The sequence below is a fragment of the Triticum urartu genome, chromosome 7 (assembly GCF_003073215.2).
Source record: "Triticum urartu cultivar G1812 chromosome 7, Tu2.1, whole genome shotgun sequence".
In the NCBI taxonomy this organism is placed as follows: domain Eukaryota; kingdom Viridiplantae; phylum Streptophyta; class Magnoliopsida; order Poales; family Poaceae; genus Triticum; species Triticum urartu.
Genome location: NC_053028.1, coordinates 23,608,575 through 23,623,252, shown reverse-complemented (window position 1 = coordinate 23,623,252; position 14,678 = coordinate 23,608,575). Strand labels below are relative to the sequence as shown.

General features: G+C 46.8%; 2 protein-coding genes across 2 annotated transcripts in view; one reads left to right on the top strand and one right to left on the bottom strand.

Moving 5' to 3' along the window:
• Positions 1–7,664, bottom strand: part of LOC125518208 — a 47,113-nt gene extending 39,449 nt beyond the window's left edge. The window contains exon 1 of the mRNA XM_048683128.1: positions 7,315–7,664. Within this exon, the coding sequence (XP_048539085.1) occupies positions 7,315–7,664 (350 nt within the window). The remainder of the gene's footprint in view (positions 1–7,314) is intronic.
• Positions 7,665–7,752: 88 nt separating this feature from the next.
• LOC125518027 (chaperone protein ClpB1-like) lies at positions 7,753–9,776 on the top strand. The gene is made up of 6 exons (XM_048682989.1): positions 7,753–8,167; positions 8,266–8,366; positions 8,486–8,823; positions 8,902–9,172; positions 9,248–9,445; positions 9,576–9,776. The coding sequence occupies exons 1-6, from the start codon at positions 7,753–7,755 to the stop codon at positions 9,774–9,776; spliced, it is 1,524 nt and encodes a 507-aa protein (XP_048538946.1).
• Positions 9,777–14,678: the final 4,902 nt, after the last annotated feature.

Genomic DNA, 14,678 nt, shown 5'->3' with positions numbered 1-14,678 from the left:
CCCCCACTATATATAGGGAGCCTAGGGGGGCGCCGGCCCTAGGAGATGCAATCTCCTAGGGGGCGGCAGCCAAGGGGTGGGGGGCTTGCCCCCCAAGCAAGGGGGCGCCCCCCCTTTAGGGTTTCCCCACCCTAGGCGCATGGGCCCTAGGGGGAAGTGGCGCCCCAGCCCACTTTGGGCTGGATCCCTTCCCACTTCAGCCCATGGGGCCCTCCAGGATAGGTGGCCCCACCCGGTGGACCCCCGGGACCCTTCTGGTGGTCCCGGTACAATACTGGTGACCCCGAAACTTGTCCCGATGGCCGAAATAGCACTTCCTATATATAATTCTTTACCTCCGGACCATTCCGGAACTCCTCGTGACGTCCGGGATCTCATCCGGGACTCCGAACAACATTCGGGTTACTGCATATACATATCCCTACATCCCTAGCGTCACCGAACCTTAAGTGTGTAGACCCTACGGGTTCGGGAGACATGTAGACATGACCGAGATTGCTCTCCGGTCAACAACCAACAGCGGGATCTGGATACCCATGTTGGCTCCCACATTCTCCTTGATGATCTCATCGGATGAACCACGATGTCGAGGATTCAAGCAACCCTGTATACAATTCCCTTTTGTCAATCGGTATGTTACTTGCCCGAGATTCGATCGTCGGTATCCCAATACCTCGTTCAATCTCGTTACCGGCAAGTCACTTTACTCGTACTGTAATGCATGACCCCGTGACCAGACACTTGGTCACTTTGAGCTCATAATGATGATGCATTACCGAGTGGGCCCAGTGATACCTCTCCGTCATACGGAGTGACAAATCCCAGTCTTGATCCGTGTCAACCGAATAGACACTTTCGGAGATACCCGTAGTATACCTTTATAGTCACCCAGTTACATTGTGACGTTTGGTATACCCAAAGAACTCCTACGGTATCCGGGAGTTACACGATCTCATGGTCTAAGCAAAAGATACTTGACATTGGAATACTCTAGCAAACGAACTATACGATCTTGTACTATGTTTAGGATTGGGTCTTGTCCATCACATCATTCTCCTAATGATGTGATCTCGTTATCAATGACATCCAATGTCCATAGTCAGGAAACCATGACTATCTGTTGATCAACGAGCTAGTCAACTAGAGGCTTACTAGGGACATGTTGGTGTCTATTTATTCACACATGTATTACGATTTCCGGATAACACAATTATAGCATGAATAAAAGACAATTATCATGAACAAGGAAATATAATAATAATGCTTTTATTATTGCCTCTAGGGCATATTTCCAACAGTACGGACGCATGAGATGATTTACTTTTGCTTATTGAATGCATGCTAATTTGAGTCTTATAAGATATTTTGAAATGTATATCTTGGGTTGCTCAATATCCAAGTGGCCGGTCATGTTTGCAGGTTACACCCCCGAGTGGCCTATGTTTTGCCGGAGTGTTGATTCATTTCCGTTTCGGCAAATTTCAGGCGCTCGATATATCCTATTTTAGCAAAGGTCATGCCGGATTTTTCCGTGAATTTTGGCATGACTTTTGCCAGAATATGTAGGAAATATCGAGTGCCCCGGATTTGTGTGTTGAGTATCCTGGTAGTTGTGTTTTATCGATTTTCAATTAATGTTTTAACTATGAACATAGGAAATGTCTGACGACAAAAATGATTTCGGTATTTGCAAATACTGCGAAGACGAGCGCGGCCTGTGCGACGGAATCTTCCTAGATGATGATAGGCGCTTCAGCATCAAGCTGGACGAGAATTTTGAAGTGGATACAGTAATTCACAACGACCAGTCTTTTTTCGTAATTAAGCATGACATCTGCTTCATTTGCTTCAACTTATATATTTTTACTATTCTACTAGCGTATCCCCTGCCATGCAAGAGTTTTTGTATTGTATAAGATAGGTTTCAGTCATACTATGGAGGTAAAGAAAGTTTATTTGAAGACCGAGCATGGTTATATTTTCCACACAAAATTATACAATTCAGACGACTACACCTATTTTGGATGCAAAACATGGCGAGCACTATGCAAGACTTATGCATTTCAGCCTGATATGGTTATCACCTTTGATATTCGTCCGGAAGATGATATTGAAGGTAATACCGACATCTGGGTCGATGTGCAGACGCCTCCAGTTACACCAAAATGTAAGTTTCTCAACCATATTTATGTCTTTGATATTGTTTATTCAAAAATAGTTGACAACTAATTTGTATTGTCATCTTATTTCGGTGCAAGCAAACATGTCCAGCGCTTGGTAGACAGGACCTACTAGTGTTCCGGGGCTGAACTAAACTGCGAGGAGCTAAGTCATTATGTTTCATGGCTTGAGGATCTTGATACCGTCAAGACAAATTTTCTTCCTGGACTTAGAAATCTTAGTACTGAAAACGTGCGACCAATAGTGTTCATCATGAACTATGGTCACATCTATTTAGGAAGGATGGTAAGATTTTTACTATTTGTCCTCAGTGCATCTTTTCCATACATTATTTATGAAGCTAAACTTCATTGCTAAGTATGTGACCATACGATGTTCTTCAACAGGGACTCCCGATGAATGTTGTGCCTTATGGGATCGAGACTAAAGGTACCATGAGTATTATTAGCTTATGGCCAGGATATCCTACATGTTACTTTAGTGCACTCAAGATCAGCGATGAATGCTTAATAGTGCAAGACTGGACCAGATATGTGATGGGGGAGCGCAGACAAGTACTAGGGGGCAGCAAACAGATGTGCTACCCAAAATTAGGAGACAGATTCATCTGCATGCTCCAACTTGATCAAGGAGGAGAGCTACACATGTTTTATGTTGTTTTACCTAAGAGAGAGCAGCAGGAGTGATTAGCTAGAAATGAGTTTGAGGATGATGATGTGCTACACTATCACTTATAAAATAGCTAGTGTTGGTGGTAACGACTGATGATTATTATTAGCTAGTGTTAGTGGTGATTAAATAAATATTGTTGGTGCTAATGATTATGATGATGATTAAATAGCTTGTGCTGGCGGATTAGATTGAAGTGGAGGCAACATGTGGTGCACATCGAAAGTACTACTAGTCCAAACTAGATCAAGTTTAGATTAGTAGTATACTTTTGACATGCACCACATATTGCCTCCACTTGAACCTAATCCACCTTCATTTGACACACTGTTATGGACATAATGATGTAAACCTCATAACTGTATTGTACCAATATTTGTACGATGGCGCATAAATACACTAAAAATAAAAAAAGCAATACTAGTAGCGATGGAAAGAAAACACGCTGCCAGTAGTTACATTAGCAGCAGCGTGGGAGTGAACAAGCGCTGCAGCTATTTGTCCTAGCAGTAGCGCGTGCGGCACGCGTTACTGCTAAGCAATAGCTGTAGCGCCTTATTAGTAGCGCGCCTACCCGCGCTACTAGTGAGCACCGAACCAGCGCTACTGCTAGGGTTTTCCCTAGTAGTGTACATACCCTTGTAGATCGCTAAGCGGAAGCGTTACTAGAACGCGGATGAGGTAGTCGTACTCGTAGCGATTCAGATCGCGGTCGATTCCGATCTAAGCGCCGAACAACGGCGCCTCCGCGTTCAACACACGTGCAGCCCGGTGACGTCTCCCATGCCTTGATCCAGCAAGGAGAGAGGGAGAGGTTGGGGAAGACTCCGTACAGCAATAACACGACAGCGTGGTGGTGGTGGAGGAGCGCGGTACTCCAGCAGGGCTTCGCCAAGCACTACGAGAGACGAGGAGGGAGAGAGGTAGGGCTGCGCCTTGGGAGAGAGAGACTCGTGTGTTGTGCAGCCCCAAAACCTCCACTATATATAGGGGCAAGGGCAAGGGGAGGCGCCCTAGGGTTTCCCCTAGGGGGGCGGCGGCTAGGGCAGATGGGATCTCCCCCTTGGGTGACTTGGCCCCCAAGCCAGGAGGTGGGAACCCTAGATGGGGCGCCCCAAACCCCCTGGTCACATGGGAATAGGTGAGGGGGGCGCACAGTCCCTTAGTGGGCTGGTTTGCCCCCTTCCCTTGGCCCATGAAGCCCCCCAACACTTGCCGGGCTCCCGAAACACCTTTCGGTCATGCTGGTCATCACCCGGTACCTCCGGAACACTTCCGGACTCCAAAACCCTTCGTCCAATATATCAATCTTCACCTTCGGACCATTCCGAAACTCCTCGTGACGTCCGGAATCTCATCCGGGACTCCGAACAACATTCGGTAACCGCGTACATACTTTCCCTATAACCCTAGCGTCATCGAACCTTAAGTGTGTAGACCCTACGGGCTCGGGAATAATGCAGACATGACCGAGACATCTCTCTGGTCAATAACCAACAGCAGGATCTGGATACCCATGTTGGCTCCCACATGTTCCATGATGATCTCATCGGATGAACCATGATGTCAAGGATTCAGTCAATCCCGTATACAATTCCCTTTGTCTACCGGTATAGTACTTGCCCGGGATTCGATCGTGGGTATCTCGATACCTTGTTTAATCTCGTTACCGGCAAGTCTCTTTACTCGTTCTGTAACACATCATCCCGTGATCAACTCCTTGGTCACATTGTGCATATTATGATGATGTCCTACCGAGTGGGCCCAGAGATACCTCTCCGTTTACACGGAGTGACAAATCCCAGTCTCGATTCGTGCCAACCAAACAGACACTTTTGGAGACACCCGTAGTACACCTTTATAGCCACCCAGTTATATTGTGGCGTTTGGTACACCCAAAGCATTCCTTCGGTATCCGGGTGTTGCACAATCTCATGGTCTAAGGAAATGATACTTGACATTAGAAAAGCTTTAGCAGACGAACTATACGATCTTGTGCTAGGCTTAAGATTGGGTCTTGTCCATCACATCATTCTCCTAATGATGTGATCCCGTTATCAATGACATCCAATGTCCATGGTCAGGAAACCATGACCATCTATTGATCAACGAGCTAGTCAACTAGAGGCTTACTAGGGACATGTTGTGGTCTATGTATTCACACATGTATTACGGTTTCCGGTTAATACAATTATAGCATGAACAATAGACAATTATCATGAACAAGGAAATACTATAATAACCATTTTATTATTGCCTCTAGGGCATATTTCCAACAGCCGTCGCCCGGGCCAGGCAAGCTGCCGCCCGCCGCAGTCCGTGACGGGGCTGCCTGACGCTCCGCAGTCGCCGTCGCCCGTGACAGGGCCAGCCATCGCAGTCGCCACCAGATCTGTCACGCCTCCGCACGCGCAAGGGCTCCACACCACCCGTGAGACGCGGGAGAGAGGAGAATCCCCGCCACTGTCATCGGCCACAGGCGCATCTCGGCGGCGGCAGGGTGAGGAAGGTGGATTCGGGAGCGGGGGCGGCTAGGGCTGGTGACCCGCCCGAGTCGCCCAAGCGGGAGTGACGCGGGGGTCGAGAGAGGAGGAGTAAGTTCTTGGTCGTGGGGTCAGGTACACCATGGACTAACCTGTTCGAATATTTATCCTTCAATTGTGACACGCATGCAATTATCTTTTTTTTTAAAGCAGACGACCTTGGTTGGTTCTTTTGAGCCGCACCGAGGCCAATCCTTCCCCACAATAGCAAAATGGGCCTAGACGTACATGCATCAGAAATGATACATGGATGCAGGCCTTCCGCACTCATATATTGGCTACTTCCGACATTTCTGAATATAAGACCTTTTAGAGATTTTAATAGAAACTACATACGGATGTAACGCATTTTAGAGTGTAGATTCATTCATTTTACTTTATATGTACTCTATATTGAAATCTTAAAAACCCTTATGGACAGGTTAAAAGACGCTATGCTACCCCCCGTTCTGAAGGCATCGCGCGCGCAAACCATCGTGGACCGAACGATTTGTTTACTGTGGCTCTGCTTTGGCTGTTGGCAGCCAGCCAACCGTCCGTTTTTTTTACGTTCGTTGTAGCTTTATGAGTGGATGGCAGGTGGACCTCGTTGCCTGTTGCGTCCAGAGAATGAGGTGGGTTTCGCCTCGTTTTGGACAGCTTGTTGCTTGCGCGTTATGAACAACGGAAGAATCAGAGTAGGGTGACCGAGATGCTTTTGGCTGGTGCTGGCAAAACTAAGCAAAGAGTCACCGATTCTTCTTGTAAATAAGAAATAAGTTTCATGGGGCCTATGGATCCTTAGCAATGCATGCAATTGTTGTTCACCGGAAAACACAATTTCCTTTTCTTTTTTTAGAGCTAGGGCATGAAATGGAGTCAGCGAATAAACCTGATTCATTAATAACTCAATTTACAGACACAAAATAAAAGAAAACCATTGCCTTAGCATCTTCTAGACCTTTTCTAGAACGATCAAAAAAAAGGAACATGGGAAGTATTGGGATACTCTACCCTATTTTTTCTTGGGGACAATGAATTCGTCTAGACTCCTGGTAGAGTCTGGAAGACCATGAATAAATTGGAAAGAAGCATAAAGTAATTAGATGTAATTGTTTCACTATTGGGAAAAGGCTTATAAGTGGGGTCACAATAGTGGCGGACATAGCTTGGGCACCGCCAGAACTATTTTGGGAAAGTTCTAGTGGCGGGTGAAAAAGGCGCATGCCACTGCTAAATGCTCAGCAATGGCGGGCAATAGTCGTCACCCGGTGCAAAGTGTCAAGTTTTGAAAAGTGATGGTTTTCCGAGAGTTATGACGTGAAAGTGGTGGTTTTATGCATTTTACTTGTCAATCCCAGAATACCCAGATCATGCGAAACTACCCTATGAAGAATAACACAGAAAGATTGAGAACAACGCCATACTATGCCCTAGTACATCTAAGCTCCGCAACAACGACCTCAAGAGGTAGAACAGTGCAAATCATCGCCGTTGCCTAGTCCACAATGGACAAAGGCTTTCACCCGAAACCCAGACACAAAAGGAACACCACGATGGCGTTCAAGAAGAGAGCGGTGCCCACGAGCGTCGACGTCGGCGGCGGCGACAAAGCACTGAGCTTTCCCTCAGCATCCCTCTCATGCTAGCACGAGGACTTTAGGAGAAGCGCGATAAGTTCAGATCCCTAGATTTGGATCCCACCGCGAGAGATAGAGAGTGCGCTCGAGCTACCCGCCGCTATATCTCTCGTCGCCCACATGAAAGAGACATAGCCACCACTGTCCCGTGATGCCTGCGGGAGAGTCACCCATGCTAGGGGACTACAAAACTCTCAGTCAAATTGCCTACCTAAAAGCGACGCACCGATTTTTTTTTCATACTAATGAATCCAGGGCACCAATAATAAGAGTCCAGGTCGTTTGGAGTCGTGCGCACGTACAGAACCCTATCTGTCTGTGCGTAGGGTGCAATATATCGATCGAATCCAACAGAACAATTCTTCTTCCGCGGCTGCTCTTTCTTCTTCGGCACGTCAAACATGTTGCGGAAGGACGAGGTGGCCGCGATCCTCTCCGGCGCAGCTTTCGTCTGGTCTGCGTGGAAGTTATACAACGTAGACGCCGATCTGTTGCCTCGGTTCCCCTTCAGACTCACCATCTTGGACGCCAACAGTGTTGATCCGGTCATCGGCCGCGACAACGAGATCGACCGCGTCATCTGCATCCTCTGCCGCCGGACCAAGAACTGTGCCGCACTCGTCGGAGCCGCGGGAGTCGGCAAGACCGCCATCGTCGAGGGCCTCGCCCGACGCATCGCCGCCGGGACCGTCCCTGACCTTCTCCTTGGAGCGCGCGTCGCGGTGCTCGATGTCGGGGCGATGATCGCCGGGACCTCGTTGCGCGGCCAGTTCGAGCAGCGCTTGAAGGAGGCCATCAAGCAGGCCGAGGACGAAGGCGGTAAACTGATCCTCTTCATCGACGAGATGCACATGCTTATTGGCGCAGGCGATGGGAGCGGCACCGCCGACGCCGCTAACATCCTCAAGCCGGCGTTAGCCCGAGGCCGCCTCCGTTGCGTCGGTGCTACCACCTCTCAGGAGTACTACAGGTACATTGAGCAGGATGCGGCGCTTGAGCGCCGGTTCCAGAAGGTCGAAGTCGGAGAGCCGAGCATGCAAACCACTCTTGCCATCCTGCAGGGGCTGAAGCAGAAGTACCAAGAGCACCATGGCTTGAAAATCGACGACGAGGCTCTTGTTGCTGCTGTAGAGCTCGCTGCCCGTTATATTACCGGTACGTACGCTCATGAAATCATTGAGAATTGGTTTGATTTACTCTTTTAAATTGGTGCACCTTGAAGAAAATTATGGACCTCTTTTTCTTCGTTCCAGGTCGCAAATTCCCTGATAAAGCAATTGATCTCATGGACGAGGCATGCACTACGGTAAAGTTGCGTGCCAGCAAACAAAGAGAAACAAACGCACCTGGGGAGGTACTGGTTGGTCAAGGCCATGTCACAGAGGTCATTCCTAATCACATGTCTTACCTAGCTTCTACTATTTCATTATTATTATTCTCTTCTTAATTACCATTTTCTAATATTGTTTGAAGATTGTGAGCCGGTGGACTGGAATTCCCATCACTACACTTGATCAAGAGGAGGAGAAACTGACTCATCTAATAGATAGGCTCCATGAGCGAGTTGTTGGTCAGAATGAAGCGGTTAGTTTGGTTGCACAAGCAGTGCTACGTTCTAGGGTTGGCATTGATAAATCTGGTCAACCAATATGTTCTTTCCTCTTTTTGGGCTCGATTGGTGTTGGAAAGACGGAACTTGCTAAAGCTCTTGCCGAGAAGCTATTTAACAATGAAAAAATGTTAGTTTGTTTTGACATGTCTGAATATGCTAAGAGTGGATCTTTGTCGCGTCTCATTGGAGGACCTCGAAGGTTTGACTTGTAAACTTGTTGTAAGTGTTTTTTTACGCTTCATCATCATGTCTCACCTTTTCATTGGACTTCCTAAAGCTATGAAGAAGAGGGACAACTCACCGAGATAGTCAGGCGCCGGCCATATAGTGTTATCCTTTTTAAGGAGATGGATAAGGCAAACCCTTCGATACTCAAGCTTTTTGTTCAACTCCTCAATGATGGTATGTTGGTTGATGGCAAAGGAAGAGACGTAGATTTCAAGAATACAATCATTATTATGAGTTCAAATCTAGGATCAGAGCACCTATCTGCTGAAGTGGGAGGAGAAAACACAATGGAAAGTGCATGTGATCTTCTCATGAAACAGGTATGCGAATCAATCGCAAACGGTCCCTTGTAATGTCCTCAGTGATTGATCATCATACAATACTTGTTTGTGCAGGTTGAGAAACGTTTCAAGCCTGATCTTATGAACAGATTGAGCGAGATTGTGATATTTGAACCGCTTTCACACCATGAACTGACGGAAATTTTGAAAATCCAAATGAAGAGTATTGTCGCTATGATGGCCAAGAAGCTTATTTCTCTATCTGTGGCAGATGCCGCGTTGGAAGTCATTTTGTCAGAATCACACGACAAGGTAAGCACAGCTTCATACCACAATCACCGTACGAGAAAGACATAATATCTATTTTTTAATAGGAAAATATTTATTTGAGTATTTGTTAGTATGACTTGTTAATCCATGCATCCTTCTTGGATGCTCATAGGTGAACGGTGCGAGGCCTATAAAGATGTGGGTACGAAAGCATGTGACGACAATTCTTTCAAATATGTTGATCAATGGAGAAGCATGTAAAGGCTCAACGATTTCCATAGATGCTAGTGACGATAAGAGAGAGTTGAAGTACCGAGTATTGAAGAAGCAGGAGATGGCAGATCCATTAGGCCTGCTCCAAGTTATGCTGTAAACGTCAGTTCAAGAAAAAAAATTAGATGACAAGGAAGATGAACTTGCATATACTTGTAGTTTCGCAAAAGAAAAAGACTTGCATATACTTATATATAGCGGGAGCTGATATATGGGCTGTCAGTGATTTACATAGGTTTATATGTAACATGACTTTGCTATCTTCCGATCGTTCTGAAATATATATAGCATCAGATCCGAACGATCGCTTGCATGCATGCCGATGCTAGCGCGGTAACTTGTTTGCATGGGTGTCTAGGAGTAGCCACAGTTTAATTAGAAGGGCCTAATTACATGCATGTGTAGAGAAAAAAAGTGATGATGTCAGCCTAGATTCTTTTTAAAATTAAAATTTAAAAATGTTGTGTTGGTTAAACCATCGACCCGATTGGGAGATTGTTTTCAGATAAAGGATTTACCACGAGGAGACTTTCAAAAGTAGATCTCATGTTGCTATGTTTCGATGACTTTTTTGCAAAATGTTATCATGCTTGTGCTACGTAAATTATCATCTTTGTGTTATATAAGTTGTCATGTAGCTAATAATGTCATTCTAGATTCTTCTATTTTGAGATTTCAAAATGTTTGTTAGCTCAAACCATATGCTCGATCGAAAAGATGTTTTCACATAAAAAAATCATCGCGGCGAGACCTTCAAAACTAGATCTCGTGTTGGTATGTTTTGATGATTTTTTGGTCAAAAAGTTACCAGCCAGCCTAAAGTATTTCTCCCCTAAGTCAAAGTCATGTTGTTTTGTACGTAAGTAATCAGGTCTGTGGTGCGTAAAATTACCACACTATTATGGACCAACTTACGGGCTGATTGGCGTATATTGGTTGAAAATTAGGCAGTAGGAGAGATACTTTTGGCCATTTGTGGTGGGCAATCTTTAGCTAAAGTTTCTTCTTCTCTTCATATGAATTTTTGAGGCGCCCATGATGCCCTATACCGCGTTGTAAATTTTGAGGTGCATTCCTTAATTAGCTAAAGCTTCTTCTTTCTTGATATAGGGCATCATTCCTCCTGAGATTGCGTATATCCAGTGACTTTGAGTGTTGAATAAAGAACTATATAGTCATACTCCTAAAGCACCTACCACATGATGTATGTGGTAAGCAATCTCAAAACAAACAAAAAGAACTCCTAATAAAGCATCTAAAAAAGTGGGCGTCTAAAACAAGGTGGGAGGAGAGAGTCCGGTAGTTAAGTTTTGTCTCTCAAAGAACATCAGGAGGAGTTTTGTCTCTTCAGAAAAATCCTAAAATCTAAAAAGTGCATATGCACTATTTGGGAGAACCGAGCGGCCAGCTCCTGGCCACTCGCTTCCGCGCGTACGTAGTCCAGGTGCCACCTGGTCTGAATTATATGGACTGGTTTTGGACTGTTGTGGGCCAGGGAATATAATTAGAAGGAAAAGTAGCCCGTGATGTCCATTCTCTCTCTTCGCATGTGACTGATTTAACTACCTTTCACAAAAATTAAAAAAAATCCATACCTTTCAAACCGTGCGTTGGAATTCAGATCCGTTTTCACCGTTGAAATCCTCACGTCGAGGTCTTTGAAACTAGATCCCGCATGGAAAAGTTTCGATGAAATTTTTTTGATGCCAACTTTTATGCTATATGGTGCAACTTTAGTAATGCGTTGTGCAACTTTAGTACTACATGGTGCAACTTTTTTCAAAACAAAATTTTGGAGCTGCGAATCCAACTTCTTATGTGGTTGCAACCTAGCAACCATGACAACCTGATTTGCAACTAGTCTACTGCCCTGGCCAACTACCTAGTAATAGATGTGCAGTGCAACCATCCTCCCTGCTTGTGGACGTCTAGTTTTTCACTATTGGCACACCCTGCCCCACCTCTCTTACTAGCAATGTGTGCAACTTAGTCTGTTGTTCAAGCCAACTGCCTATTTAGTCGATGTGCAACCAATACCCCTTCCTACTTGTGGATATGTAGTTTCAGTTGGCGGGGGCAACTAACGGAGTTGCACATATTCTGCTAGGCAGTTGGCCAGAGAAACATACAAAGTTGCACATCTCACAGACTAGGATAGTTGGATGATGTAAATTTCACATTCATGAGGATAGTGAAAACACGCATATAGACAAGGCGCTAAAAATTCAAATCTTACTAGCAGGGGTGGTTTGGAACGGTGCCAGTAGGAAAAACTACACATCCATGAGGGTACGATGGTAAGTTGCACATCACTGTTAGACAATTGGTCATTGTAGTATCCGAAGTTGCACGTCCACTAGTAGGCAGTTGACCAATGCATCAATTGAAAGCAAATTCACGGGCCGGGGAAAGTTGCACATCAATTACTAGGCAGTTGGCCTGAGCAACAAACGAAGTCGTACATCTCAATGGAAGGGGTAGTTTGGGGGTGGAGGTGACATCAGTGAAAATTGCACTCCCACGGGATAGGCGGAAGGTTGCACATCCACTATTAGTTAGTTGCACATTGACTGCTAGCCAGTTGCACAAAACAGGGGCTAAATTGCACACAAAAAATTCTTCGAAACATATCCATGAGGTATCTAGTTTCGAAGAGCACGTCGCGAGGGTTCAAATGGTGAAAGCGGATTTTAATTCTGATACGTGGTTAGAAAGTTATGACTTTTTAAATTTTGTTAATCACGAATTAAATGGTACAAATCAATCCACACTCATGCAAATCAAAAAGCGAAAGACAGCCGAATGCATGTGTATTATTTTAATATGCATGTTGGTGGGATGTTGTGATCAAGTTGAGACCAGAAAAAATATTTCCCAATCAAGTGAAGGAACAAGTACTTTTCAAAAAAGGCTGGCCGCTACGGAGCGCTAGCCAGCCACCGGCTGCTGGCTAGACGTGTCCCAGAAAAATATCATGGGAAGTTTTTTTTTTGTTTGCGGGATATCATGGGGAGTTTTAACGGCGGTGGTGCTGGATACATTTGTCCCTAGAAGTACTTTCTTTTATTGAAATTTCTTTTTAAGGGAATTTTCTATTGAAATCTCTGTCCGTGAAAGTTAACGCTCACAAGTTGGGTACGGCGCGCGCCGGCCCTAGCTTCTAGCGAAGATCAATGGAGACGCTGCCGGAGGACGTGGTCGCGGAGATCCTGGTGCGCGTGGCGGGCGTCGCCGCGCTCTTCCGCTGCGCCGCGACGTGCAAGCGGTGGCGCCGCCTCATCGCCGACGCCTCTTTCCTCTTCCGCCGCTGGCCGGAGGGCGTGCCCCACCCGTCCTTCCTTCTTGGCTTCCTCGTCACACAACCGCCCCGTGAAGAACGACCAGCAAGAATCATCTCTGGGCCCGCGCCGTCGTTCGCCCTGGCACCATGGTCCCCCCTCGGAGACCGCTACCGCTTACTCCGGCATGGCATCGGCGGCCTCCCCAAGGATGGTAGTTTCCACGCGGTGCCGCTCACCTCGCGTCGTGGCCTTCTTCTCGACCACATCGTCCCACTCGTCCGCCCCAACAATTTGACCGAGAGAAACTTGAGTCTGGCAGTGTTCGATCCGCTTGCCGGCGTAGGAAACCTGCTGCCCCCGCTGAGGTACAATGGGAATTTCACAATGGAAGGATACACCTTCCTAACCGATCTGGATTGCTGCTCCGACAAACGGATGCTCATTTCGTCTATTGAGATTAAACCCGACGTCCTAGTACACATTAGCGTATGTGTCCGAGTGGTACAGCATATATGATACCGAGTAGGATTAGTATTACTAGTACAAGTCGGTTAGCTACTAGGCTGTCCTATGCATATATATATGCTTGTACCCTGCCCCTTGTACCACAACAAAAAGCAATACAAAGAAAAGCCAGGAGCGACACGCCCCTGTGGCTATCACCAAAATCTCCCGATCAGTTTTTTCCGTTCGCTGAAGTTACGTGAGTTCTCGCCGAGCTATCCTGTAGATCGATTACACCAGCAGTATACGTACGTGTTACGCTGACGAAGCTAAGCTAGCTTCGCGTGTACAGACGCAAGGATCAATCCAGCTACCTGTCTGTGTGCTAGCTTAGCACGTACACGAGCGTTATTGTTCCTGGGGTTTCGGACTAGCGTTCAGAAACCAACAATTGGTATCTAGAGCCTTGACGATCTACGATCTACGATGGGGGACAGCGACGCTGAGTCGGTCAAGTCCGGCAACGGCGGTTCCAAGGCGAATAAGAACGGCGACAAGGTGAAGAAGGGCGGCAAGTCAGCGACTAGTGGTGGCGGAACGGGCGGTGCCAACGTACTGGCGCATCGCAACATCCCCATCCAGTACCCGATGCTCACCGACGCCAACTACGGCGTGTGGGCAGTGAAGATGAAGATCATTCTCCGAACCCTACGAGTGTGGCAGGCCATCACGGACGACGGCGTCGACGAGGAGTGCGACGAAGGTGCCATGGCCGCCATAGCCCAGTCTGTGCCAGATTCCGTGCTGATGACATTGGCGGAGTTCGAGACAGCAAGAGAGGCGTGGAACGCACTCAAGGAGATGAGGATCGGAGAAGATCGCGTCACCAAGGCTCGGGCACAAGTGCTGAAGCGCCAATTTCACAAGTTACAGATGGAGGAAACTGAATCGGTGAACGACTATGCCATGCGTCTGACTACTTTGGTGGGAGAGATCCGCGCGCTTGGTGCAAAGCTTGAGGAGACCGAGATTGTGGAGAAGTTTTTCAGCTCAGTGACTGATAAATTCACGTACATCATCGGCACGCTCGAGCAGCTTTACGACATCGACGACATGACCATAACGGAGGCGATCGGACGCTTACGGACATGGGAAGAGAATGCTCGTGGCTGTCGGAAAGGCAAAGGAGGAGGTGGTGACCAACTCATGTACTCACGCGCAGATTGGGAGTCCCCAAGTAGTAAAGGAAGGCGCAACGTTGGCGAAGGCTCAAACAA

What these genes read in the sequence shown, in the direction of transcription:
- LOC125518027 (XM_048682989.1), top strand. Translation starts at nt 7,753, where the DNA reads ATGATCGCCGGGACCTCGTTGCGCGGCCAGTTCGAGCAGCGCTTGAAG. An exon ending in CGCTGCCCGTTATATTACCG is followed by an intron (nt 8,168 to 8,265) that starts GTACGTACGCTC and finishes TCTTCGTTCCAG; the next exon opens with GTCGCAAATTCCCTGATAAA. An exon ending in CTCATTGGAGGACCTCGAAG is followed by an intron (nt 8,824 to 8,901) that starts GTTTGACTTGTA and finishes GACTTCCTAAAG; the next exon opens with CTATGAAGAAGAGGGACAAC.